This window comes from Podarcis muralis, chromosome 3, assembly GCF_964188315.1.
Source record: "Podarcis muralis chromosome 3, rPodMur119.hap1.1, whole genome shotgun sequence".
NCBI lineage: Eukaryota > Metazoa > Chordata > Lepidosauria > Squamata > Lacertidae > Podarcis > Podarcis muralis.
The window spans coordinates 98,399,531-98,427,163 of NC_135657.1; the positions used below are offsets into that span (position 1 = coordinate 98,399,531).

At 40.1% G+C, this 27,633-nt stretch overlaps 1 protein-coding gene across 3 annotated transcripts in view; it reads right to left on the reverse strand.

Moving 5' to 3' along the window:
- Window positions 1–27,633, reverse strand: part of CSMD1 (CUB and Sushi multiple domains 1) — a 939,172-nt gene that overhangs the window by 320,727 nt on the left and 590,812 nt on the right. For all 3 annotated transcript variants that reach the window (XM_077926388.1, XM_028722385.2, XM_077926389.1), the window contains 2 exons: window positions 18,259–18,371; window positions 4,969–5,046 (listed from right to left, as the gene is read on the reverse strand). In XM_077926388.1, coding sequence (XP_077782514.1) covers window positions 4,969–5,046; window positions 18,259–18,371 — 191 coding nt within the window. The remainder of the gene's footprint in view (window positions 1–4,968; window positions 5,047–18,258; window positions 18,372–27,633) is intronic.

Sequence of the window (27,633 nt, forward strand, 5' to 3'; positions counted from 1 at the left end):
GCTGCAATATTAGTAAAAAAAACTATTAAATGAGCAAATGAATGTGTGTTGTATTTAGTAAGGCAACCTTCATTGAGTAAGTAGATTAGTATTTCATATTTGAAATATTTCTTAAAGTATGTGTGTTTTGTATTTAAATTATTTAAACATGTAATTTACTCAACTATGAATGTGTTTGCAGGATCAAGCACATTTCTTAGCAGCATATTAATATTGGTAAGTGAAGTGAATGCCATTTCTTCATTTAATGATATTCTTTACAGCCACTTAACATTTTGAGCAAATAGGTTTAATATGTAGTCTGATCCAAACAGAATGTTTGATAAGCACAAAATATCAGCAACTGATCCTATTGCTTATACAACACTGTATTAATTAATCAACTGATAAACTATGAAATGGCCCTTTGCATGTCTATAGCAAAGCATGTGGGTGGCCAGGTGTCCTACTTTGATGATCAGTCATCTCTTTGACGGTTTCCTCTGTCTGGAGGAATGTACAGTTGGTGAGTCCTGTTTTTAGGATAAAGAACCATAATTAGACAGAACAGAGGTCTTGAAGCTGACCATCAAATAGATAGCTGACTGAGCAGCCACACAGATCATCTTGTCACAGAAACAGGCAACCTAGTGTGAAGGGGTGCTCACCTGACCTCCTCCGAACAGGTGAGTTGCTGCTGCTTACTGTAAAGAACAAGTGGAGGGACAAGGCGGTAGGAAGGCTGGCATGGTGTAAACACACCAGCAGGACTGCTGCAATGTCATCTTAGATGAAGGAATGGAGAAAGAAAGCCAATTGCCCATAATGGTACCAGCAGTTGACTGGTTTTTTATGGACTAAGTTTGAATATGTTGATGAGATTCTAGCTTCTTATCCTTATCTGGCTAAGCTCTACTATAACTGAGCCACAAGGAGCAGACTGGAGTTATGGGTAATGAGTCAAAGGGTATATATTATGAAGTCTTCCTAATGCTCTTCAGGTACAAAGGCCAATGCTCTAGCATGAGCTACTTATAACTTACAGTAAATCTCAAGGAACAGAACAATTACGTCTGAGTTCCAGCTTCCACTGCTGTATGTACTATACCAGATCAAGAAAGGTTAGGTTGTATATGTTCCAGATGGGAACCATTCCAGCAGATTTTTCAGCATTTATTAGGCCATTATTTTGTTTATATTATCTCTATATAAAGGTTTCTAAGATACATTAGCACAACCGAGAACCATACACACTATAGGCTAAGCAGAAAGGATCAGACTCTGTTTGGAATGGCTCCCCATGACTTTTATGTGGAAGAATACACTAAATATAGGGTATAATTTTGGAAAGGTGAAGGAGGCTCAGAGATATAATCCTACCAACCGCTCCTGAACTTCACTTCAGCTTGTCAGGCCTCTCCCCACACTTTCACAAACCTACCATGCTGGAGGAAAACAGAAGCCAACAATTAATTCTAAGCTGTCCTGCATTGTGGATGTAAAAGAAAGTACAGGGTTTTTATTCCTCCTGATTCCTTGAACTGAAGGAATAAAAAAATTCTGTTCACAGATTTTTAAGCTGATTCTCACTCCACAATGAAAATGTCTGTGCATGTTTGGAGCCTACTTTGATGTCTTTGGGAAGTATGGGTTTTCATACCTCATGACATGTTGTCTTGGAAGAATATAAATCAAAACATTGCAATTGCCTGACTTCCCATCTGCAATGGAGGATCAGGGCATACTCACACGTCTGCAACACAGGGATCTAGAAATTTAGGAAGAAATTTTGGGCTGATGCATTGGCTGATGTTTTCTGTGCTTACACACACACACACACACACACCTTATCTTGATAAACTGGTAGGAAAGAAACTGTCAGACAAGAGGGACAGCAGTAGGGCAGGAAATCCCCACCCCAAGATTGGTCTTTTCGCGCTTTGGAGAGTTCTTGGGAAATGCCTCAGCTTTTTACAAATTTTTTTTCAAATGGTTCAGAAGGGGAATTAAGAGGTCTCACAGGTTTCAGGAGTAAGCAGGTTGACATTACAGTGGAACCTCAGGTTATGAACGTGATCTGTGCGGGAGGCACATTCACAACCCGCAGCATCCACAACCCGCAGCGCTGCATCTGCGCACAGGCGTGACGCGATTTGGCGCTTCTGCGCATGTGCGAGTGCCGAAACCTGGAAGTAACCCGTTCCACTACTTCCGGGTTTGGCGCGGTCCGTAACCTGAAAATGCGCAAACCGCAGTGTTCGTAACCCGAGGTAAGACTGTAATTCCAATTGGGGGAAAGAAGCTATGTTCCTTGGGACAACTGCCTACCACTGCTCACTGCCTATCACCACTTTGCTATTACTGTACTGGCAGATTTGTATGGGTGCAATCCTTGGGATGATACACTCCAACAAGGGCTGCAGGTGCTTCTTTCATGCATCCCTGCATTATAAATAAGGGCATTTTGCATTTGTCTGAGCAATATGTATGGGAACAGGATGAGAGAGTGAGGAAGCAAATGTTGTTTCATTTTAATGCTACAAAGCATCACGGATTGCTATGAACTCAGCATGAATGAAGACAGAAATATATTGTTTGTAATGTCACCCTGAGCTTTTATATCCCATTGCATTACATTAGTAATAATTTCCCCAAAATGGTTAACCAATGTAAATACTGCTTTCCCCCTAATTTTCCTCATGCATCCAACACTGAATCAGCAGGGCTAACCTGTCTTAGAATTAGCTGTTTTGGCATCAACCGCTGAGTAACACAGCATGTGCCATCAATTCATCTAAATGTGTTACAGCAGATCAATACTGAATCTGTAAAGCCATTTGTTCTTTGACTCTACATGACAAAAAACATTGCCTTAAAAATAACTCAATTTTCTCCATCTGAGACAAAACGGAACATCAACGCTATAAAAGTAAACAGGCAGCACAATGGGCCCTGCATTTGAAAAATGTGTTTTTTTCCAAATGAGGTTTAAGTGGGAGTTGGTTGTTGTTGTTTTTTTGACTACAGAAAATATGTTATCTTTATAGAACATTTTCTGAATATTGTTTTTATGCAAATTATTATAGACAGGGAAAACATGAAGTTCCACTTGCCTCCGGGGAGAAAGAGGAGATGGACAAGCAATATCCTATATATTCAAAATTGAACAAATTATCAAAGAATGAGGCTGCCATCTTATACCCAGAGAGTAAGCTCCATTTAACTGAACGGGGCTTGCTCCTGCATAGGCATGTATATGATTGGGCTGTGAATCAAAAAGATATGACACATTAGCAATAAATAATCTAAGATTTAATCTAAATTTCCTTTACAAATGTGCCATAGAGAAAGTTACACAGAATAAAACTGGCAGTCCCATCCAGATAATTTTAGCTAATGGCAGTAAGCTAAAATATTATTAGCAAACAGCTGGTCTGTGGCACAACATCTCACTTTCCCTTCATATCTTTTCTCAAAATTCACCTTTTCCACGAAGGCTTTGCTTAATCTCACACACCCCAAATGTTGCAATGCAATCCAAGCACATTTAGTGTTTAAATCATAGAAGAATGTCAAAATAGAGGGAGAAAAAAATGCTACAAAATTTGCATTGGGGAAGTCTTACATAATCTTGAGGAGGAAACAAGGAACTAATACAAGGTTTATCTTCATTAGCTGATAGTCTGTATTAATAATTCATTTGTTTAATAGAATGTATAATAGCATCATTCCTCTTCAGAAAATAATAATAATAAAATCTAGTCTTTGAAAAACAAATCAACAGCAGACTGCACCATAAATATTGTTAATAGCATGTCCTTTGTTCACTTTCTGTAATTAAAGACAGCATCCCAACAAGACATACTCCAAAAAAGTGGCTACCTTCAGAATTTGTAGGTTCAAATGCACACTCTAAGGACAACAAGGCTGAAAACCTATAACATTTGCCTGCAGGTAACTCCCATTGAACTCAGTTTTCAATCAACCTAATTATTATGACTACCTCTGCTTTCTGTAACATATTTCCGTGCAAAGAGTTACCCTAACACTGTGGGGCTACAGTACCATACCTGGAAGATATACAAGTATACCAATTCTGTTTATCAAACACATTCACTTTGCGCAACGCATCATATTTATACCATTTTCATTTTCCTTGACTATTATGCTGTATTTTTGGGTTCTCAGACACAGGGCCAAATATAGTCATACCGTTCACACTCTGGAGATATTGAGAGTCATTACATTAAGTATACATTGAGATAACCTGCACCCGATTGCAGGGCAAATACACCCCCAGATGGAAGGGAGTGGGAAAGGACCAGGAAAGAGAAGACCCACCTGATTCCCACTATTCAGTTGCCTCTGTACCCCCCACCAACACACATACACCTCCTGGGTTCTCTCTCTCACTCCATTGGAGATGAATGAATCTGTCAATTTAAGTTTCTCCCAGTTTCTCATTTTTCCACTTTGAAGTTCAGTTCTTCACATTTGCTCATCAGTTTGTGGTTCGTGTTTAACGTCCTCACGAAAATTCACCAGCGTTTTAGTGTGAGAATTTCTCCCAATACGCAAATTTCTGCAGGGAATTTCATTTTTACTAAGCAGTTTCCCCTAATATAATGCATTGTTATGCTACTGAAACATGGTTGACATGGATTTTTTTGGTGATAATTGTCCATAGCTTAAACTAATTGTTTTCCTCATTTCCTTCCATTTTCTCTCTATCCTAATTCCATAAGAATGTATGAAAACTGTCACTGAGCCATTTTGCTAGCCCTGTTGAAAATATTTTTACTTCCACTGGAATTCCTGGGATGTTTTGCACCTTCCACATTCATCTCAACGTTTTTGGGTTAATTTTTTTTTTTTTTTTGTCAACCTTGGTTTTAAAGCTCTGTGTCTGTGTTTTTCAGACCAAATAATCAAAAATAATCAAAAAACCCCACAAAGTCTTAGGAAAATAATTTTTTGTTAGGGACTTACAGACGGAATTCTTGTGGTTGCTGTCTTTGTTAGGTAGCATCTTGACCCCTCTTGATTTTAGTTCAATTGCCTTTTTCACTGTAAAAGAAAAAAGACAAAATGGTAGAAACACATATTGCATTCAATATTTATTTACTCAAATTTGAAGAAATGTGGATATGGGACACCAGTTTATTTTCCTATAAGCAGTGCTATTTTTTTTTAGAAAAAGCAGTGCCGGAACTTACCATGAAAACCTCACTTATTCTCTTAGAATGGCAATGGCATCCACTTGAGAGGTGCCAGAACTGAGTTCCAGCTGAAAAAAATCCCTGCCTATAAGTAAATGTATCATTTAGTCATTATTTTAAATGATTTTGTAGAGAAGTCTTTATCTCCCACGACCAAAAGTAAAGATTCCCAATTGCTCCACTACTAACTTGTTAAATGAAGATGCATTTTTATATATGAAAATGGGTACAGATATTAAGCACTTCATCATAATGGAATAGAGTTCAAACATGTTTGACTTTCTTTAATTCATTGGGCTGCATTTGACCCATCATGCTCAAGTTTTTCAAGGTTGAGTGGCTACTGACATTCAAATTTATGTGGCATGTCCTCAACAGATCTTGAGAACCCTGAGCTTCATACTTAATCAGCCTCAGCACAAAACATGCACCAACTATTTAGTGCTAAAAATACCTTTCTTTCCAAGCAACAAGACTTTTGCCAACGAGCTTCAGTGATGACAGAGATTTACAGACACACTGACTAGACCATCGAAGTCAATGAGCATGTGGCAGTACCTTGAGCAGTTCCTATGACATGGGGAAAACCTATTCGTTGGTATTTGCTGTTGTTTGAAACTCCATAGTTGGGAGCAGCTTGAGGGAAGAAAAACACTGGGTGGGGGAAGGGTTAAGTACTCCTACCCTTCATCCCATGGGTTATTTCTCCACTCACAAACACCACCTCTCAAACTGAGTTTTCTTGTGCCAATCAGTCTGCTGTTACATGCAATCATATGCAGTCTGGTTTTTATGTAATTGACTAACAAATATCATTAAAACTTAGTTAACTTGTGGGGGACATGCAGTTAAATCTAACACTGTGAATTATTGCAAGTTAGCATGTGAAAGGGTTAAAACCATAGAGCCTGATAGGCCATCTCAGACCACAGAAACATAATTGGTAGAGAAGGTTCTGTGTGATATAATACCCGCCTTTTCTCCTGGGAGGGAAACAGCAAATAAGTATTTCCTGTTCCCACTCTCTCTTTGACGAACAATGCAGACGGACATCTATCTACTTGCTCCAGCATCAGGGAAATGCCTGAAGGCGTTTCTGCTGCAAACACAAGTATTTTACCTGCATTTATTTTTACTGCTATTACTGCTAAGATCAAATGCTTGACTGTGAGTAAACTATATGCTTTAAACTTACTTTTCAGTCTGTAGCCTGTTTCTTTGACAAACAGGGTAACAAAGGGGGAGATCAGCCTAACAGCTAATTCCCATGCTTTCAATTAAACTCCATAAAATGAGATTTAAACTCTGCTCAGTTCCACATTTTTAGACACAAGTGAGAAGTGGATCCTTTTGTCCATTAACCCACACACGTGGGTCTGTAGGGAAACAAAATATAGTTAATTATATAACTTCACCTACTTAATAAAACCCATAACTTTCCTGATAAAATCAGAATATAATTATGGAAAATATGGAAGAAAGAAGGATATTTGCCAATATTAAATTGGACATCAGTTTCTTAATTTTAATCGGTTAACATGGCAGGCGTTTGCAGCAGGTCACTTTTTGCCTGCATATCAAAGTACCACACTCTAATAAAGCTTTATTGAAATGATTCAAGTATGTTCCATTAGAAAGCCATGGAAATCAGACAAGTCTGGGGTTTTGTTTTTGTTTTTTAATCATGCTGGCAGTTTCTGTCAACGTGTTTGAAGTGTCTCAACTGGTATTAATGTTCTCATTATTGAATTTCATAGGAGACATAAAAGCATTATTGCCTTTTTATGTTGTTCTGTCTGTGAGAGACTGAGAGGGTGAGAAATTACAAGCCTTCAACAAATTTCCCTCCACAACACTCGTCTGTTTTGTCTATTGCAATGTGAGATACTCAATTTTTTAATTATCTGTGTTCATCATTATCTCCCGAGTAGTACTGGGGACTCGTGCACTTCTTGCTGTGTGACAATTTACCTCAGGATTGTGCCGAAGGCAAGAGGGTCAATACAGCATCAATTCCATTTGATCTCGTGTATTGCAGAAGAACAGAAACCACCACCTGGTTCTATGTCTCCAATGATTCCAAAAGAGTTGCTGCTTTGTGGCATACAGGCCTCAGAACCACAAAGCAATGTGAGTTTGTACCAACAAAGTCCTGCAGTGAGGCTTCTCCTGCTTGGAAATGTATGATCACCCCAGAGGAGGTCCATGTGATGTCACAGTGGCCTTTGAGGTGATCATTTCCTAGTTGGAGAGGTGACGGATCATGATTCCTTTGCGGATCCATGATTCCTATTTTAATGTATTTAGATTGATCTCTGATTACTTTTATCTGACAATAAACACCTGCAGTCCAGATACTATTTATGCTAATGGAGTTGGATCGCACCCATTGATTATATTATTTAGCTATACAAGCCCTAAGGGAACTAAGAAAAGCACACATTGGTAATCAAGAGCTTTCCCCAGAGGCCTTTACAAATGGACCTCAGGAACATGTTCCTATTTCTTTGTGATATGTGGGACAAACCCCATTTCCCAAGGGGGGGATGCCTGGAAAGTGTAAAGCAGCAGTTATTTCAGAAGCAGCCCCTTCTTTCATAGTCACAATTGAGGGGTAGGTGGAGTAAGGGAACTGCAACAGGATGGAGAAGCAAGGCATGGATACCTTGTGCTTGAGACATCATAAGAACGTTCAGCCAAATGGCTTAAATGGTGCCTGGGAGGCAGTGAGGGCCTTTTTGAGCTGTTGAGCAAGAGACAGAGTGGAAAAATATCCTTGGCACCAATTGATGCATTCCTAAGGCGGCCTGAGGAGGGTGGGCAGTGAATGGTGCCTACTAAAGGGACAATTTGCCTTCCCTCCATTTGCAGCAGCACCCAGCCTCCCTCCCTGTCTCTCAGTGTGCTTCAAAGTTGCCACTAGGGGACCATGTTGGAATTTTTTTCAATCAGCATTTTAGATTACGGATTGGTTCCCCCCCCCCCCCACTTCACTCTGAATAGCAAGACAGAGTGCTACATGATCTACTTTGTTGTTTAAATAGGTTAATCTTCTGGATCTGGGCACTTTAGGTGTGCAAAAAAGACCAAAAATGGTTTAGCCTGGTGACGCACGTTAGGCACTTTTCAGGTCAGCCCCAAGGCTCAGTTCCTGGACTCTTGTTCAGGGGCTGGGGTAAGGGCCTCCTTTGAGGCTGAAATCTCACATCTACCTGGGGTTCTGCAGTTCCGGGTGGTGATGAGACAAGGCCTTCTTTCTCACCTGTAAGCATGGGTTAGCCATTGACTCTTGTTATCCAGTTAAGTTAGTTCCCGCCCCATAGTCATCCCCATCTGCTGATTTAAATTTAAGGTCTAAATAAAAGTCACCTAGTTCACCCCCTGCTTATGTGTTTTCCTATTGTGGTGCAAAAACCAGCCACTAGTCCCAGGGTTGAACAGCTGAGCTTGGCAGCTGGAGGTCACAGGGCTAAATCTGCCACTCATATTTTAACCAGCTCTTCTTCCATTGAAACCTTGTGACAAGATAAACATGTGATAACCTATTCTTTCCCCATAGTGCTCCTTCTTAACCTAGTCTCAAGCAGGGCAATTCATTAAAGCAGCTGCGGTAGCTCCATTAGTGCTAGATATCTGCCCACTTGAGATGAACTAGAGCCACATTTTGAGGTTACGGATTAGGGCTGAGGTTCTCAGTATGATGCCCATAAATACCACAGCACCCTCAGCATTCCCTACCCACATTTATTACACACACACACACACACACACACACTTTGGCCTTAGCGGGGTTGTTTAGTTGTGAAAGGGTTGCTTTTGGAGATCAAGATTTAAAAAGGTTGGCGATCCCTGGGTTAGGGCAACATTTGCTTGGAAAAGCACTATAAGTGGAAATATTATTCCATATAATCTATTTTGACAGTTTATATACTGCTTAATTACAGTAGTCTCTAAGTGGTGCACAGCAAGCTCAACAAATATAATGGAGATGAAATAAAAGTATATAATAACTTAAAACACCTGCAGAAATGCATATTCCGCATGTTCCTTTTTTTACTGCACTTATTTCCAGTTGTATTAGTTGAAAGCCTTCACTCTCCTGGTTCATTTAAAACTATTACAGTTTTGCATGATTGGCTTTCTGGAAGCAGCCCAAAAAATAATTGTGCACCTAAAATGTATTAAATGTGATTATATGCCAACCATTGGAAAGGGGAGGAAGGGAGTGTGCACTTTTACAGCAGTGCCCAAATCATGTTAAAGATCACATTACAGTGTGAGAACAAAGAGAAAAGCAGGTAAGAGTTTTCTCCACCCCATTTTAATGTATTTAGATTGATCTCTGATTACTTTTATCTGACAATTATATTATATTAATAATATATTATTATATTATTTAACCTGGTATAAAATGTCTTATCTGCATTAGATAAAGAATCCATGATCCATTTTTTTGAGAACTTTGCACTGAAAAATATATTCAAAGCATCTAAGACAGGCTTCCTCAAACTTGGCCCTCCAGCTGTTTTGGGACTACAACTCCCATGATCCCTAGCAAGCAGGACCAGTGGCCAGGGATGATGGGAACTGTAGTCTCAAAACATCTAGAGGACCGAGTTTGAGCAAGCCTGATCTAAGATATCAAGAAAAACTGGTTGAACTTGAAAGTATTATTATAAGCCTCGGATCAAAAATATGCACAATAAATTAAGATAATTATATTCAGCAAGTAAGTCTACAACTTTATGTTAAAAATAGGCATCTGAAATAGAAAAAAAACTATGGAAGAGAAGTATGAACAAATTAACTAAGACATAAATAGAGCAGATGTTAATTGTGCTATTAATTAATTAATTGTGCTGCTTTTTCAGTGGCTGAGTAATCTGATTACATAATTTTTTTTGTAACTAGCAGCTATATATTTCACTAATTATTCATTTTATTACTAATTTATTGCAATGATTTGACAGAGCTTCAAACCTACTGTACTTTAAAGAAAAACCATCTTCAAAATCTTAAGTATTTGGATGTGCATGTGCATGTTTAACTGATTTATTTCACTGCAGAACTTCAAGGGTAAATCCAACAAATATTTAGTGTGCATTTTATGAAAGAGTTTGCCATGAGGCCCACATCACTGTTAGGATCAGGCCTGGGTTAGCAAGCCCTGATGGAGATTGAAGAAACAGAGAGGATGGATCTCTCCTGACTTCAGTCACTTTGGAATGGGGAATAGGGATGTCAGCACTCCCTTCTTACATTCCTAAAAAACAGGAAGTGTCAGTGGAGACTGGAGGGGTTTTTATCATGTGAGGGGGAGACTGTACTGGAGGCGGCAGCAACTGAACAGGAGCAGTCTTGCCACCTGCCGATTTTGCAAAATGGATTGGAGCAGACCAACCTGCGCCAAGGGAGAATGCACTTGCCATCCCAATATTTCTATAAGGCAGGAGAGTCTCAGAAGTGAGTGCACCATGCCTTGTCTTTTAAAGCTTGGCAGGAGGAGTGGGAACTTGTTGGAACATCTTCATCAGTGTGGTGTAGTGGTTAAGAGCGGTAGACTCTTCGCGTCTCCGCTCCTCCTCTTGCAGCTGCTGGTGACCTTGGGCTAGTCACACTTCTCTGAAGTCTCTCAGCCCCACTCACCTCACAGAGTGTTTGTTGTGGGGGAAGAAGGGAAAGGAGAATGTTAGCCGCTTTGAGACTCCTTTGGGTAGTGATAAAGCAGGATATAAAATCCAAACTCTTCTTCATCACTTCCTTCGAGTTCTGCCCGCTCCTGAACTCCTGAACTGTGCCTCATGAACCAGGAGACTGCTACATGCCTGCATGACTCTTTTCCTGAATAATGATCTTTTTCTTACTTCCAAGTAAGAGCTTTTGTCTGTGTATTTTGGGTAACAGGAAGTACAGACTTTCCCCAGTCAAATGGTGAAGAAGGAAGATGATCTGATTAAGCTTACACCCAGTCCTTTTATGTCAGGCATGGCCAAACTTGGCCCTCCAGATGTTTTGGGACTACAATTCCCATCATCCCTGACCACTGGTCTTGTTAGCTGGGGATGGTGGGAGTTGTAGTCCCAAAACATGTGGAGGGCCAAGTTTGCCTGTTTTATGTGAATGGTTGGCTTCTTAGCTGAAATGAAAGAGGACTAAGTACACATGTAGGAACTCCATGAGTATATTAGAACACATTCTTAACTCTGGACTGGGCTGGGTGTTTACATAAGAATTGCAGTTAAGCGGGGGGGAGGGTTTCATCTAATGGTGCCCTTCTGCAAGTGAGAAAGAGTCTTCCCATTCACAGAAGAGTCTTTGGTTTGGTGGGGAAATCTATTAACAGAAAAGGAAGGGAGATGATTTTCCGTTTTCATTTTCACATTCAAGACCACAAGCCACCTTCCACTCTAGAGCACATTTACATAGGGTGAATGGCAAATTAGCAAAAACAACAACAACACCCCAAAACACTCCCATTTCTTTTGCTAGCATTGTCCTTTGAATAGAATGGCACCACTTGATTGACTACAAAACTACTACAAAGCAGATATTTGGGTTTTCCAGGTTTTTGCACAAAAATGCATTTTACCATAGAGTTTCTTTTTTCCCCCTGTGCAATTTTTCTCCACTGAAGATTTATTCCTACAGCTTCAATTATATTCAGTGTTTGACTTCAGGATTATCTATTTGCCGAAGCCTGAATTATTCAAAGTAGTCAAACAGAGGAGGGAGATAACTTCTGGAGCATAATGATCAAAACATGTTACGTCTCTCTGACCCATTCTCTGTTATGTGGCCACAATGCATCAAAATTAAACTTTAAACAGCGTGTGGCAGGAATCATTGGCATGCATTATAAACTTAGCCTTTCTTAACTTATGCAACTCCTTGGCTTTACTTTTAAACTTGTGGGAATGGTTGGAAGAAAGTGGTACTACAATCATAGTGTCAGGGAAGACCAGTCCTGACACATAGCAACACAAGACAAACTGAAAATAAATTCTTGAACCTTAAAGTAGTGCAGGGGACACCAACATTATTTTTTTACCAGAAAGGAACCTCGGAGGCACTAAAGCATTTGGAGGAAAGTCAGAGGTATTTGTTTTCCAGGTTCAGCTTCAGACAAGTTATCTGACCTATATGAACTTTTCACACAGGTTATGTTGAGCAAGCCAGCATGTGCTTCAATTGCCCTTGCTGTGCAAAGTGAAAACATCAGTGGCAGATATCAAGACCTGCACTGTGACTTTCTTGAAAAGCAGCAATGGAACAACTTTTCCCTGATGAAATCTACTGCTGCTCCTCCTTTCCCACCTTTTAGGAAGCGTGTGAAGCCTATCTGTATTGTAAAATGCTTCACTGTAGAGTTTTCATTCCCTGGTGATCTTGTTTTAATACAGCCTGGTTTTCCAATACACACACACAAAAGTCCCCTGAAGCACAAACAAATGAGCCAAACCAATTCTGCACAAATAACTGTTCAGAAGTCAGGTAGAGACATGCAGGATGCTGCATTCAGAATAAGTTTAAATTCTGATTTGGAAGTATGAAGCTCTTGAAACAGACCCTCAGTGGTATTTCAGTGATATATCAGTGGAAGCAAAGATAATGGTGTACTAGAGGTTGGGTTCTGATGGAAAATTCTAGGTCTAGTACACCATTTTATTTGTTTGTTTTTACATTTCTATACCACCCTTCATCCAAGGATCGCAGGGCAGTTTACAATATAAAAACAGAGAAATACATAGTTTAAAAGGCCATAGATTGTTGAATTAGCCCAAGGCCTGGAAGAAGTGGAATGTTTTTGCCTGTCATGAAGGTACCAGGCAGTCCTTCTTTTCAGGTGTTGTTGGGAGAGTATACTGCTTGAATATGTGGTAGAGCTCTGAGATCACTGGAATAGATACACCTAAATCTCTCTGTTGATGCCTCTGGGTCAGATCCAGACAGAGGGCGTGCTTCAACTGAATCCTTGCACAAGCAGAATGACTTCAGCTTTTGAAATGGGACTTTCTCCCCTCTCTTCCCCCCATGCACCCCACACCTTCCCCACTGCTCCAGAGGGTGAAAGAAAATCCATAAAAAATAGGGGGTGGGGGGAGGACAGGCAGGGGAGAAGTCCTGTTGCATAAGTGGAAGTTGGCCTGATTACACAAGGATTTACCTAGCCTGTGTTGAATACAATGCTTAGTCCACTTCAAAGAGACTCGCTGAAACCAATGGCATTTAGTCTTTCCCCTCTCTAGGACTGACTACATTTGGATCCTGTTGAGATAATATTGTTGTACATCTTTCTTTCAACCATACTGCAGAAACCTCATTCTTGAATTTTTCTGTTCTCAATCTCTCTACTCAACTCATGTTCTCTTATCTCCTCTTCACGCCTTTCCCGTCTATGAAGGTGCAAATACAATCACTGCTTCCCAATAAAGCAGAAAATCACAATGGTAGCTGATTGTGTGTGTGTGTGTGTGTGTGTGTTGTGGGGGAAGGTATAAAATTGAAAATGACCTCAAATGAAGCAGTTTTATCTTGACTAGCCAGTTTCAAACTAAAGCTGAAACTTGTGTCTCAGGAGCAACCAACAATAGGTATCATTTCGCTTTCAATTAGCTTGAGGGCCTCAGCAATGTGGGAAGCAATATTGAGTAAAAGCTGAATTCTCAAGATTAAATCTTTCACTTGTAAAGATAGCCTACAACAGCACAGCCACAATGGTGCTTTAATCTCTTTTAATCAATCTTTCAAACATGTGAAACAGAATTAATCCTGCACAGCCCTTTTTTGATCAGATTGTTTGCTTAAGACCATTAGCTTTGTAATTTGTTATGATATGCTTCTTTTCCCATAAAAGTGATTATATTTAGCTCAACAAATAGATTGTACAATGAATTACCAGCCAGACAAAAAGGAGATTGCATGGTAGGAAACACTTCAAGTTCAGGTCATTTATTGTTTTGTTCTGTTTTAAAAACACATTACAAGAGTTGCAGTTCCGAACACAAGCTGACTCAATCTTGCTGGATTTATAAGTATCTGAACTTCTTTTTTGTGCAGCTGGTGGATATGTCACCATGAATATCAGCAATTTGGTAAATTTTGATATACACAAGGTTTATATGAGACAGTCAACTTTTACTTTTTTAGTGTTGTTATGACAATGAAAACTATCAACAAGTACTTGAATATTCACAAAACATGAATCAGGACATTTGTTAAATTTGAGCCATTTTCTCATGTCTCCTGATATTTGAGTCTTCATGCTAATATGTACTGCTTCTGTGGAAAACATCTGAAAATGGTCACAGTAAAGACAAGCTAGTATAATGATTACAAGTAGGGATGGCTTTTAAGAGCCCTTCTCTAAGGAGAGGAGAGGTGTTCAAAAATCCACGCTGAAGAAATTATACCTCGTTCTATTTCAGGTAATTGAGTGACTTCACTTTGTTAAACAGGGGGAGATTTAAGAGCCATCTCTGTGGTGACATCCAATTCTACTGCCAACCTAATGACTCCATATCAACAGTTGCCATTTTGGTACTAGATCAAGACCAATTAATTCACACAGGAAGATTCAGTTTTGTGATTAGATTGCTATGTTGTTTTTAGCTGCTTTATTTGATGATGCATTTTAGTATTTACTGTTGTTTATTTTATTATTTAGTCAGGGCTTTTTTTGTGTTTGTCCCCAGTATCCACCCTGGTATTTTTAGTTATGAAGGGTGGGCTATCAACATTTCAAATAATAAGTTATCAAGAGACTGTGGAGGCAAATGAGAAGTCTGATTTTAAAAGTAGTTTGGAAATTACCATGCCATTTCCCAATTTTTAACAAAATGGCTAAGCATATTTGCAAGTCAATCTGACAGGTGGGTCTCTCCATTTTGAAACATCACTGAAAATTCATAGCTGATGGATTCAGTCAAGAAGAGGTAATAACAGAGAGAACAGTATCAACATAACCACTAAGCAACAAGATGGAAAATATGTCACATCCTGTGAGAGGAGGGATGACTTGGAAAAGTGGGATAGTATCTCCTATACAAGCCTAACATAAACATCAGTTGTTACGCCTGATGTTCCTTTAATAATAAACAACAACAACAACAACAATAATCACCCTACCTCCATTTCAGACAAAGGATCAACTTTTTCTTATTAAAAACATGGGCAGGTGTTTTTGTGAGGTGGTACCCATGGGGTAAGGGTCAGTTTTAACCATGCAAGCAAGATCCATTTTTAGGTGAAAATATCAGAGGTGTGGCCAGAAACAGCAACTTCACACAAATGTTTTCCACACAGATTTTGGTTTCTTAGTGACAATCACGCCCATTAAAAGGAATGGAAAATGAATGACTTTTGTGAATCAAAATGTTACTCTTCTTCAGTTTAATATCTGTAGTTTTATTTAAATCCTCATTGCTTGTAGTGTTGCTTTCTGGCAAGTAATATGCTTAGGACTGCAGCTGATGTTAAATGAAACTGTACGTGCGAATTTGTAAGTATAACTAATTACTAACTCCAGGTGTATAAACAAGTGACTTTCCCTTGTTTTCTTTCCACTTTAATCACAAAAGTTGATTTTAGGCAAAGATTTATCAGGTAGGAACAAAATCAATAAACATTCCATTTTAGAAAAATTGCTTTTTGATAAATATCCTTGTGGACATATAGAAAAAGTGACAACACTAAAGCTCTACTTTTCTCATAAAACAGAAATCTAATAAAGATGCCCACAAAGAAACATCCAGCAGTCTGAATAGTGTGCTTTTTCTGAGAGTTGGGAAACGAGTCAGATTTCTGAGTGTTGAATCATGAAGATCTAGTATACTAATATATCAAAAAAGTATATAACTGATTGCCATCAATGCAGGAAATCATTAAGGGAGCTCTCTCATATAACTATTATTTGTATCCTGCACTTCACTGCCAAGCCCAATTCTCTAGTTGGTCCTTGTCAGGTTCGGAGCAGCAGAGCCTTATGCTACTTGGGCTAGTATTGAAATTATGTATGGATACAGCACTCCCAAGTGGGTGGGCTGAATTCAACTAAATAGTTAAAATGATTGGGAGCCAGAGCAATGAGTCCTGATAGCACAATGAGGCTTTCTTCCATCTCCTGCTCCCCATTGGCTCTGTGCAGTTGGGAAAACACCCAGAACAGTGCATGAGGGGAGTGGAAGGGAAGAGAAGAGAAGAGGTTGTTCCATCCAGCAGCAGAAATGCTAGCACTGACCAAGGGCAACTCCTTAGTGTTACTTTAAATCCCACCCATAATTTTTGTACACAAGGCTTGGATGGAAAGTTGCATTGAAAAAATTGGGGAAGTGCAACTTTCGATGGTTGTCTTTTTTCTCTTCTTGGATTATTTTGCAAAGTGTTCATTAGTTCAGTTTGCCTTTAAATGTGAAGTGGGTCTTCTTTTTTTACCATTCCTACAAGTGGGTTACCCAAATCACTTGAATTAAGTCCAACTGGCCATGGTTATTTTGGATCAGGTACAGACCACTCGTGTAAATGCAGGTTATCTTATGAGGAAGACAGTATTTGTACTGTTCTCTAGGATTTTGTGCCATGTTGCAATTCAGATTCATATAAGCACCACCTTAGATGAATGGAAATGAAGTTATCATTCTGTGTCATTCTTCCATTTTAAAATAGCCCCTCTGGAATAAATTTACTTTTGTTAAATCAAAGTTTATCCTTTATTTTGTGTTTCAGTGGAGACAGATTTATTTAAGAATTTAGATTCTGTTTAAGTCACCATAATATTGAATAAATTAAAAGGTATACCATAAAGAGAAGCACCCACCTCCCCCCCCCAAAGTTTTTAAGTTACAAAATTTGAAAAGCTTCGTCTATCAGAACGTGACATGGCATGATCATTCCTCCTGTAGTGTGAATGCTGCACAAAAGGCTATGCATCTTCTCCAATAGCCTTAATCTATGTGCTCAAGTTCATGCTATAGCAAATTGATGCCCAAGCATCCAACTGCTCACCCCTTAAATGATCAAAGCCCTTGCAACAGAGGCTCATGTTTATTGAATATTCAATCTGAATGTAGCAGAGAAATCGGGTGCTCCCCACACTCTAGCAGAGCATCCTTTTCTGCTGGGAACTTGTACTGTAAGTCTAAATCTCAGCTGAGAATTTGACTGTGTGTGTGTGTGTGTGTGTGTGTGTGTGTGAGAGAGAGAGAGAGAGAGAGAGAGAGAGAGAGAGACTTTTGTCAAGAAAGCCCTCACATGTGCCATCAGTTTCCAACTGGAATTCTAGGGCTCATAGTCCTAAGTAAGAAAAGACAGTCTGCCAAGCCCTGGATAACATCTTCTACCTTGGAGAGCATCACTAGTTCAGTAGGTGGTATTCAACCAAGTGCTTCTGCTAACAGAAGGACTTTTGGCTGGGCAATGGAACTCCCCGTCCCTCACCTCTCCCTGTGTGCCCCACGAATCTGTTTTGGGGGTTCTCCGAACCCTCTGGAGCAGATTTGGGGAGGACGCAGGGCCACATGGAAGGAGCTCCATTGTGGAAGCAGAAATCCTTGCACTCTGATAAAAATTACACTGGACACTGCCCAGTGTTTGCAACACATTATAGCAGTCAGCATTTGAAGTTGCTATTTAAACAATGTCAAAGAACCCAAGACAATTAAAGGCGTAATAGGGAGGGGAATTTAAAATGGGTTTAAAGAAACCCACATAGTAGACATCTTAAATAATAATAATAAAATGTCTGGTCTAAAACAAAATGGTTAACCGTGTTGGCAAGGTAGCAGTCCAGGAGGGACATATAACCATATATGTCATGGTAACTAACTTCAAAAGAAATACAGCAGCAATCATGGGGCTATTAAACAGATTTCAACTGAGACCAATATTTTTGAGTGGCAAGGACTGTGATTCCAAGCTGGAAAGGACTTGACTCTTGGCTGTTTATCCCCAAATGTACAGTGTCTAAATAAAACATTTTCACTACCATGACTTCTTTTAGATATTTTTTTTTTGGGGGGGGGGCATGGAATAGATTTCTACTGACAGTTCCCTATGTAATTCTTACCTTGAAACTGGGCATTAAATCCTTTCCGCCTGTGATTACTGTCAGAAGTGAAATGGAGCCGTAACCAGTTTTTGCTGCTGATAACAGGAGAGGGAAGATTCATGCCTGTCAACCTAGGGAGAGAAAAAAATGTGGCATTGAAAAGTGAAGCAAAAATTCATTAGGCTCATTACTGCGTGCATGTGAAGATAATGCATACGTAGTATTAATAAAGATATACAATTAAATACAGCAGTCTGGACATATTATACTTAATCTCTATCATAATGGACTATGCTGACACTGCTTAGCTTTTTCTTTTTTTATTAAAGGTTTTACACAGAAGCCACATATACATTTCATGCCATACAGAAGTAGAGTTGATGTATGGGCAATTTGAGCTTTCCAATACCTCTCAAAACAATAGGTTTTCATCTGAAACATGGCCTAACAATTCAAAATTGGTTACATAGAATTTTCAAACATTTTTACTGTAGTAGTAAAGCAATCAGAATGATTACATCAAGTTGACTGTACGTAAGTCATTCAACCACCCTTACCCCTATCAATAAGCACATCGTGTTATGCAAGTTATGTTTATGGGTCAAACATTCATATGGCGAATGCCTAGGAAAACAGGTCAAACTTGAAAATCAAGGGATACTGAGTGACTTCTTTTCCAAGAGGAACACATGCGTGCTCTTATTGTTGAGTGTCCAACACAATAGTCTTTGTACGTCAATTCCATATATCCACAGAGTATGTGTGCAGATAATCCTTGCACCAGCATGCTCACTTCCTGAAGCATCATCTCTCTTCCTTATAATGAAGCACTAATCACACCTCAGTAGGTAGAGCATGAGACACTTAATCTCAGGGTTGTGCGTTTCAGCCCCACGTTGGGCAAATGATTCCTGCATTTGCAGAGGGTTTGACTAGATGACCCTTCTAGTCCCTTCCAACTCTGCAATTTTATAATTCTACGATTCTAACAACTGTAGCAGTCCTTTGCCCCGGTACACACACAGTATAAAGGTGATTGGTTAAATGGGTGTGTCCAATGATTGGGGGGGGGGGAGCTGAACCTATACAGTTGGAGAAACAAAGTTTAAATTTAAATTTAGAACTTTGGGTTGGATCCAGAGCAGCTGTCTCCATATAATAAGCCACCTTCATCAAAAGAAGCTGCTAATAAAATGCATTATCCAACATACAATGTTACCATCAAATATTATATGGTCACAGCTGTGGTCCTTTGTAAAGGGTGAGATGGCTGAATCACATTCCACAATTACATAGAGAAATTGGGGGGGGGGGGAGCATAAATTCTACAGCTTAGAAAATTGTTCTAAACAGGGTGGTTAAGTCCAGCCTGTTAATAAGAACATTGTTCCACTTGTTGGCACCAATTTTTCTGCTTACCTTGAGGAGAAAATAGCTCACATTCCCTGTACTTGATGCCACAGTTAAAGCAAATGATGACAAGATCCCCAGAGCACCATCTACCCACATCTTGTGAGATCGGTTTTGAGTTGCAAACCTGAGAATGTGGACAAGACATTTGCAGTGATCTGGCTGACTCTTGCCCATCTTGGCTTGTGCGATCTAGTCAAGGAGGGCTTGACAGAGTGGTTCCAGGAAATGGCTAACAATTCTCTGCAAGAGGGGTGGAGCTGACCACTTCAATGGAAGTAGCAACCTCCTGGACCCAAAGGTATTAGATAACTACTACTCAGTTGGTAGCTGGGCAGCTGCACCGAGATGTAGCTGAACATCTAAATCTTTTTCAATCCCGTTTCTGGCTGCTTCAGCCCAGAAGTTGCCTCTGTCCTCCTGAATATGGGCCTTTATTGTCATAGCCCTGTCCGAGTCCCTTTGAGAGCAGAATCCACATACAAAGTCAGAAGACAGTCCAGAGGTCAGAGGGTCCAGGTGATCACAGAGCCAAGGATCTAGTCCAGAGGTCAGGAAGTCCAGATGGTCACAGAGCTAAGGATCCAGATGGAGAGCAGGAAGCAGCAGTGCAGGGCCAGAAACTACAGGCATTTTTTTTTTCTAGCATCTGACTGCTGCTTAGGAAAGACTAAGCCAGCTGGTTCTCATCAGTGCCTTCTCCTTTGTGAAGGCTGATCAGTTTCAGGTGGAGTCACTCTGCCTTCACCCACTTCAGGCTGCTGTTCAGCAGGCAAAGATGACTCCTGGCCCATGACATTTATCATGAGAAGTGGAATGCCACCTTGATAGTTGTCTATGGTCTCTTGGTGGTTTTTGATATTGTGGACAATGGTATACCCTTCTGGAGAGACTCTGTCAGTTGGGGGTAATATGTGACAATGGGTCCACTCCTGTCTCCAGATTTGCTACCATTGTTTGGCACAGTGGCAATTGTGTTGTGGGGTTCAACAGGGTTCTGTCTTGTCTCCCGTCCAATTTGATACCTTTAGGATGGGGGGAGTTACCTGGGGATTAGGAGCAATGTGCCATCAGTATGCTGATGACACCCACATCTATCTCTCCATTCCATCTGAACCAGGAGAGACAGATGTGCTGGGGCCAGTGTTGAGATGTTTGGGGGGTTCAGGTGTATTAAGTGAGTTGGCAAACCTGTAGCAAATTGTCTCTGACTACAGAAAACCAGAAATAAAATATTAAACCACCACCAAAGCTAAAAGGTATGAAAGGTCACACCGTCCCCACAAGCTTAAGACGGCTTTGCATTACTTCCTTCAAGAGCAGACTGCCCTCCATTTTTTGTCTTCCTATCTGACCGAGAAGCCTACTCATCAGGTGTTGGGAAAAATTAGCCAACCAGGCCACCCACCACCTCACACCAGTTTTTATCCTCCTTTAAGAGACGGCCTCTGCCTTCTTTTGCTGCCTGTAACCCATATAAGGCATCAGGAAGAGCCTGGAGGTTTGCAGCCCCTTATCAGCTGCAGCTGCAGGTTACTTACTCATGAGCAAGCAGCCAACCTAGCATCTTTTTTGTCACACTTGTCCCTACTGAGCCTTGCTTTTGATTACAAGCTAATGCTAACAGTGTGCCTTGCAACCATGGCTTACTTCCTTTCAATTAAAAGCATGTCCTTGAGGGAGTAAATAAGATTAACACATCTCCCTCTTTGTCGAATATGGCTCGGTCCATCAAACATTCACCCTGCAAGCAAAAACACTGATCTGACTTGACTCTGTGCTGTGGAAGCTAATTCACCTCTCGGTGTCTCTGTTTCTCTTCATCTCCTGCTGGTATAAAATGTACAAATTTCCTTCCTTCTTTCTTAACCTAGGGTACTTTTGCTTACTATGTACTTGGCACTGTGGTTAATATAATGAAGTCATGACCTCCTTTGGGACTTGTAGGCATACTGAAACCAATTCACAAATACATAAACCCAGACACGATTAAATAATGTAATAAATCATCTACATGGACTGTTTGCATGGCAAAGCCTAAGATAAAACAGGATTTTGTGCTTTGAAGATGGAACCCTATTGTCATAATGTCCTCCATTTTGTGTCCACATTGCCCACAATGACTGCATCTATGATGTCTCCACCCCACCCCCCACTTCTTATACATTATGCTTTGTTATTCTGTGTTTACAGTATATTACAAAATTATGTTTAGTGGGCCCAAAGGCATTTCTGGCAGCACATAACAATATGTTCAAACTGTCAGAACTTTCTGTGTGCCCTGATCCCTTTTATGGCTGCTTTCCCAGGACCAGGGAATTACTCTGCAGATGTTTTCCTCTGCTTTCCTTTAATGATATGCCCAATACGAAATCTATCTGTAAAGGGCAGACAGAAATAACACAGGTCAGAGGAAAATGCATAAAAATAACGCAGAAGAGTATTATGCAGTATTTCGTAGACTCATAGGATTTATTTATGCAATTTATATTCCACCTGTGAACTAGACAAGGTGGAAAATACAAAGTAACTACACTGTATAGCATAAACCCAAGACCTTACTTCTGGCAAGTCTATGTAACACATATTATATTAACATAAACTAGGCTGAATTAACTAAAGGAAAGGAAAGAAGCACAAGAAAGTAAGTTAGTCCTTTAGTTAGATTTACACCCTCCTCTTCCTTCCAAAGCAGCCCAGGGCAGCAGCAGGTTGCCTCTAAATCTCAGGAGGAACCACCAACTTTGTGGAAGAAAAGGCCCATGTGATGAGGGACTGCTGCTGGCCTGGGAGTTTCACTACTCCATTTCCCAGCAATCTGCCTTATACTGAGTCGGACCATTGATCCACCTAGCTCAGTATTGTCTACACTGACTGCTATGAGCACACCAGGCTTTGGGACAAGGGACATTCCCATCCCTATCTGGAGATGCTGGGGATTTAACCTTAGACCATCTGCACGCAAAGCCACTGAGCTACGTCCTCTTCCCTGGAAAAGACAGACACTGGCTGCCAGGACATCTCTTATCCCTAGAGAAGGAAGCAACAAGTGCCCTTCGACTCCTTTGTTTACTCTCATCCTTTTCCTACTTCCACTCTCTTGCTTACTCCCATCCTCCATGTACTTGGCTGGAACAGTGTCACTCTCCAGAGAGGCTCAGCTGGTGCTCTCTCTCTTTTCTTTTTGGCATCAAGTGCAGACCTTTGAGATCTATCTGTTTTAAATGAATTTTTAATACTGTCGTCCCCCCCCCCCCGCTCTGCTGTGTCGTTTTAATGTTATCTGATTTTACTCTAACTTCATTTCTGATGTATGTTGCTCTGAAAGCCCTTGATTGAGGAGCAAGCACATACAAATACATAAATATATACATATTTTTTTTTAAAAAAAAGATGTGGGCCACACTGAAGAAGCAAACAGCTTGGTGCATGTGCCTATTGGGTTTTGATCATGCATTTCCTGTATCTCACTGTGTCTGACTAGAACACACATTGGATATTAAGAACTCACAGGAGTTTTAGAAACAGTGCAGAAGATAGAATGGTCATTATCTGTTGTTCCAGGACTGTTGGTAGCATTCTCTCCATGAGTCAGCAATAAATATCCCCATTTTTAAGTTACTGAGGAAATATATGATCTGTCTGTTCATAAATTGGAGGGGTTTAATACTTCTCCATTTTTTATTTTTTTATTTTACTCCCTTCACATATAAAACTGGTACACCAGGAAGAACTTTCGCATAGAATATCTTTCTCCAATATGCTTGGTCTGTAGCTGGAAATTTAGTTTCATTTTAAATAACAGTAAGGGAGTACTTAAACACTGACTCTCATCCTCCCCCCACCTCCACCTCATAATTTAATTGACAGTCCATTTACAGTGGTTTAGCAATATTGAGGGCTTGAGAAGGTCGTGCTGAAATTCAGAGACACGTTTGATATTGACTGTTCTACGGGTTTTGTATCTAGGCGGCAGGGAGAACTGCTCGAGGAACACTGGGGCAGATGTGTTGCTATATGTAGAACCAAGTTGCATGTCAAATATTTTGTGATGGGTTGTAGTGAGTTCCTGCAATTTTATTTTTCTGATGTCCTGGTGATGTGGTGGTAGAGTTTTAAAAACTTCTGCCCCTTTCATCTCCTAGCATGCTGGACTTTCTCTGTTGGGCTGGAATATGTGACATTTGCCTCTGGTCATTGCCATGACTTCTAAAAGCAGCAGACCACATTTATGCACAAACCCTATGCTAAGATTGAAAACCAGAGGTTTCTTCTGAAGTTAATAATTAGTATAGTTCCATCAGCCAGTGAAGGACTTAAGTAATAAATTAAACTTCAACCTGCAAATAGATACATGTATATGAATTATTCAAACATGTATACATTAGACAGAAACTTCAAGGAGTAAAATTGTGTTCCTTATTAAATCTATGTCATTCCCTCTTTCAGAGGAAGTGAAGAGTCTGTCTTTGAAGCTCTCATTAGACTGTCAAAGGGATAAATCTGCAGTTATCTTATTAAAATCTGCCAACTTAGCCAGATTTGCCACTCAAACAACTGATTTATTAAAATACCTTATAATTTGCCAACTTATTTAACTGGAATTTTCCATAAATACATATATGCCATTTGACAATAATGAAAAAGCACCCCCTTTCCCCTTACTTACATGGACATGATTGGAAATTGGGATGATTTTACTGAACATATAAACAAAGGGATTTTATATCTGTATGGCATCAAATGGAATTTAAGCAAACCAACAGTATTTTGGGGGCCCATTATCACATGCCTGATAGGTGTCTGTGCCTGCATAGTACTGGCTATATCTGATGAAGTTCTGTAAACATATGGGTCAATTTATCTTTGGGGTATTGCTGTTAATGGGAGTGCCATATCTCAGTGTTAAGAGTACATGCTTTGTATGGAAAGGGTTCTATGTTGATGTTAGAATTCCCGCTCCATGACTGAAGTCATGGGATTGTTGTCTATCACATGACGGTATATGTTTTGACTCCACAAAGTGGGATTTGACGGAGACAGGATGTTTGTGTTACTGTGTTCCGTGTAGTGGGACTATTGTCCTTTGTTCTTTTTCTCTTTGCTGTCTGATGCTAGAGAGAAAGGGAGCCATGTTGCAGTGCTCCGTGTGTGTTTATATGTAAATAAAGTAGGTTAGCCAAAATGCTGAGTTGCTGAGGTCTGTCACACAATACTGTGAAGACTCTGTGGATCCCGAAGTGTGCCGGTTGGCATCGGTCGCTATGATGTTCGGGCACAATAAAGCTTTTGAAGCTCCCGAACGAATGACCAGGAGGGAGGGAACATGCCAGTCCGGCATGTGTCTCTGCCAGGGTCCTACTCGAGTGTAGGCTGAACTCCTGACAGTTAACACCATGGCATCTCCAGGTAGGAGCCCCCGCCTGAAACCCTGGAAAGCCACTGCAAACCTGTGTAGATAATGCTGAGTTAAATAAGCCAATGGCCTGCTACAGCATGAGGCAGTGTCCAGTTGAAGAATTTAGGCTGCAAGTGTGGAGCTCTACCAGGTGAACTAGGCCCTGAGTTTTAAGTCAGGACAGATTTTGCTATTAGGTCAAATTTCCGTTTCACTAAAATAAAAATTCTCAGTTATATTACTGTAACACTTCCTCATCACTTTTGCTTAATATATTAATGAAAAATTCCACAGTATTAAGCAGGCATGAAGCCACTCGATATATTGAAGTCATGATGGTCAAGGCTAATATGCTGGCAACTGTCATTATCACCCAACAAGACTGAGCAGGAATATATACAAAGCTGAGAAGTGGACAGGACAACATCTTACATAACAATTAGCGGAAGAAGAATTTTTGTTATTATATGAAGAATGAATGGTACTCAAATATCTAAAAGTCTGGATGTGAAGGTTACTGTTAAAAAGAAGAGCAAAAGCAAGAGTAAGGATGGGGGATTTGTTTGGTTTGCTTTTTTGCAATAGACCAACCCAAGCTGACACTCAAGATTTACTGTGGATCAGAACACAACTCCCAGCTGGATTACACACTTCTCTAAATTTTGCAATGCATAAAGGTAGCACAAAATATGTATTTTGTATTGAATATTCACATAACATGCATTGTATTATGGATGAAAGCATTGAAGACTGTATTTTATGTGTTTAAATGTGTATTTTACAAGTGCATACAAAATGTATATACCATATTTTTCCGTGTATAACACGCCCCCATGTATAAGACGACCCCTATTTTTGGGGACTACAAATTAAGGAAAGAGTTGTGAAACTTTTGGGGGGGGGGATTGCCCAGAGTTGTTGAGCTTTTAACGAAGCCACCAATCGTCTGCCCGTTCACCAACAGCAGCCATAAATTGTGCGCCCATTTGCCCCAGCAGCCCTTGCCTCAGACACCAATCACCCGCCCAATCACCGTGAAAAATCCCCTGCTTGCAGCTGATACCAATCGCCCGTCCCCCCTCTGCACTATCCAAGTACAAGACAACCACTGATTTTTAACATTATTTCTTAATTTAAAAAACCCTTGTCTTATACACAAAAAAATACGGTAATTTAAATGTGGACTTTCCACGAAAAATTCAAAATAATCTGCACAAAATAGGACAAAATGGAACCATGCTGAAGTGTTCACAAGACTGAAGCGGGATGGAATTAGTTGGTCATCGTATCACTAAACAAGACTTTTGTTGCTGGCTTTTGAACTGAATGCCACAGTCCAGTTTTCAGTTGAGGTGGATGGGACCATAAAATGTCTTCCATTTGGGACTCTGCCTCGTCATTAAGCATCTATTCTGAATCAGAGAAACATAAGGTTTCTGTACACATAGTACATGTACAGTAATACCTCCCCAGTCGTCCGCCTTGTCTAGTGTCCATTCCAGCAAACATCCATGGCAAACCCGGAATTACCGGAACAGGTTACTTCCACGTTTGCCGCTCATGTATGCGCAGAAGCACTAAATTGCACTTTGCGCATGCGCAGAAGCGCAAACCGCTCCGTGCGCATGTGCAGACGCGGCTCTTTGCCCTGCATCCTTTTTGGCAAGCGGCTGGGGCTCCGGAATGGATCCCAGCCGCAAAACAAGGTATGACTGTATCTCTCAGACAACCCAAAAGAAGTTAGGTACAAAAAATCCTAACTCTTAACTGATTCTGGCATAGTGGCATGCTAAATATTCACGAAGTCGAACAATACTTTAAGAATAGAGTTAATATCCAAGTTACACAATATAAAGACAATACTTGCAATATCCAAGTTAAAACTGCTTCCTCAAAAGTTAATTACTTCTCTGCAGCTGACATTTGGATACAATTGGACACTACATGTCTAGAGCTTTGTTGATGTATGGCTTCCATTGGCCAATTCGGGTGGAACTTTAAGCTTGAGGACATAACAGATCAATTAAATGTTTATTGTTTAGAGGAATTATATTAGTCTCCAGGTTCTTAAGCTGCGTGTGGCTTGTCTTGGCTCTGCATGGAGTTCTTCCTTTGGGGAAGGATGTGTGTGTCAATTCTTACAAATCAAAGTGGGGGGGTGCCCCTAGTCGGGGAGGAAAATCAGTGAAGAGCACAGACAGTTAAATCTTCATTTGTTCTACTAGAAAGCAAGTGTAAGTGAGGGAATATATATTCAAGCCACCACCACCCCAAAAAAACTTTTCTACTCAAAGATCTTGCTGATAACAATAACGTTTTAACAAAGTAAAAGATATTGAAGGCATTATTATTATTATTATTATTATTATTATTATTATTATTATTATTACATTCAGTAATTCATATCCTAGCTGACACACGTCTCTGCTGGTAGTGTTCCACCTGCTGTACATCAACAGAATGACCCACCCCAAATCTGTGTACAGTGGTACCTCGGGTTACATACGCTTCAGGTTACATACACTACAGGTTACAGACTAAGCTAACCCAGAAATAGTGCTTCAGGTTAAGAACTTTGCTTCAGG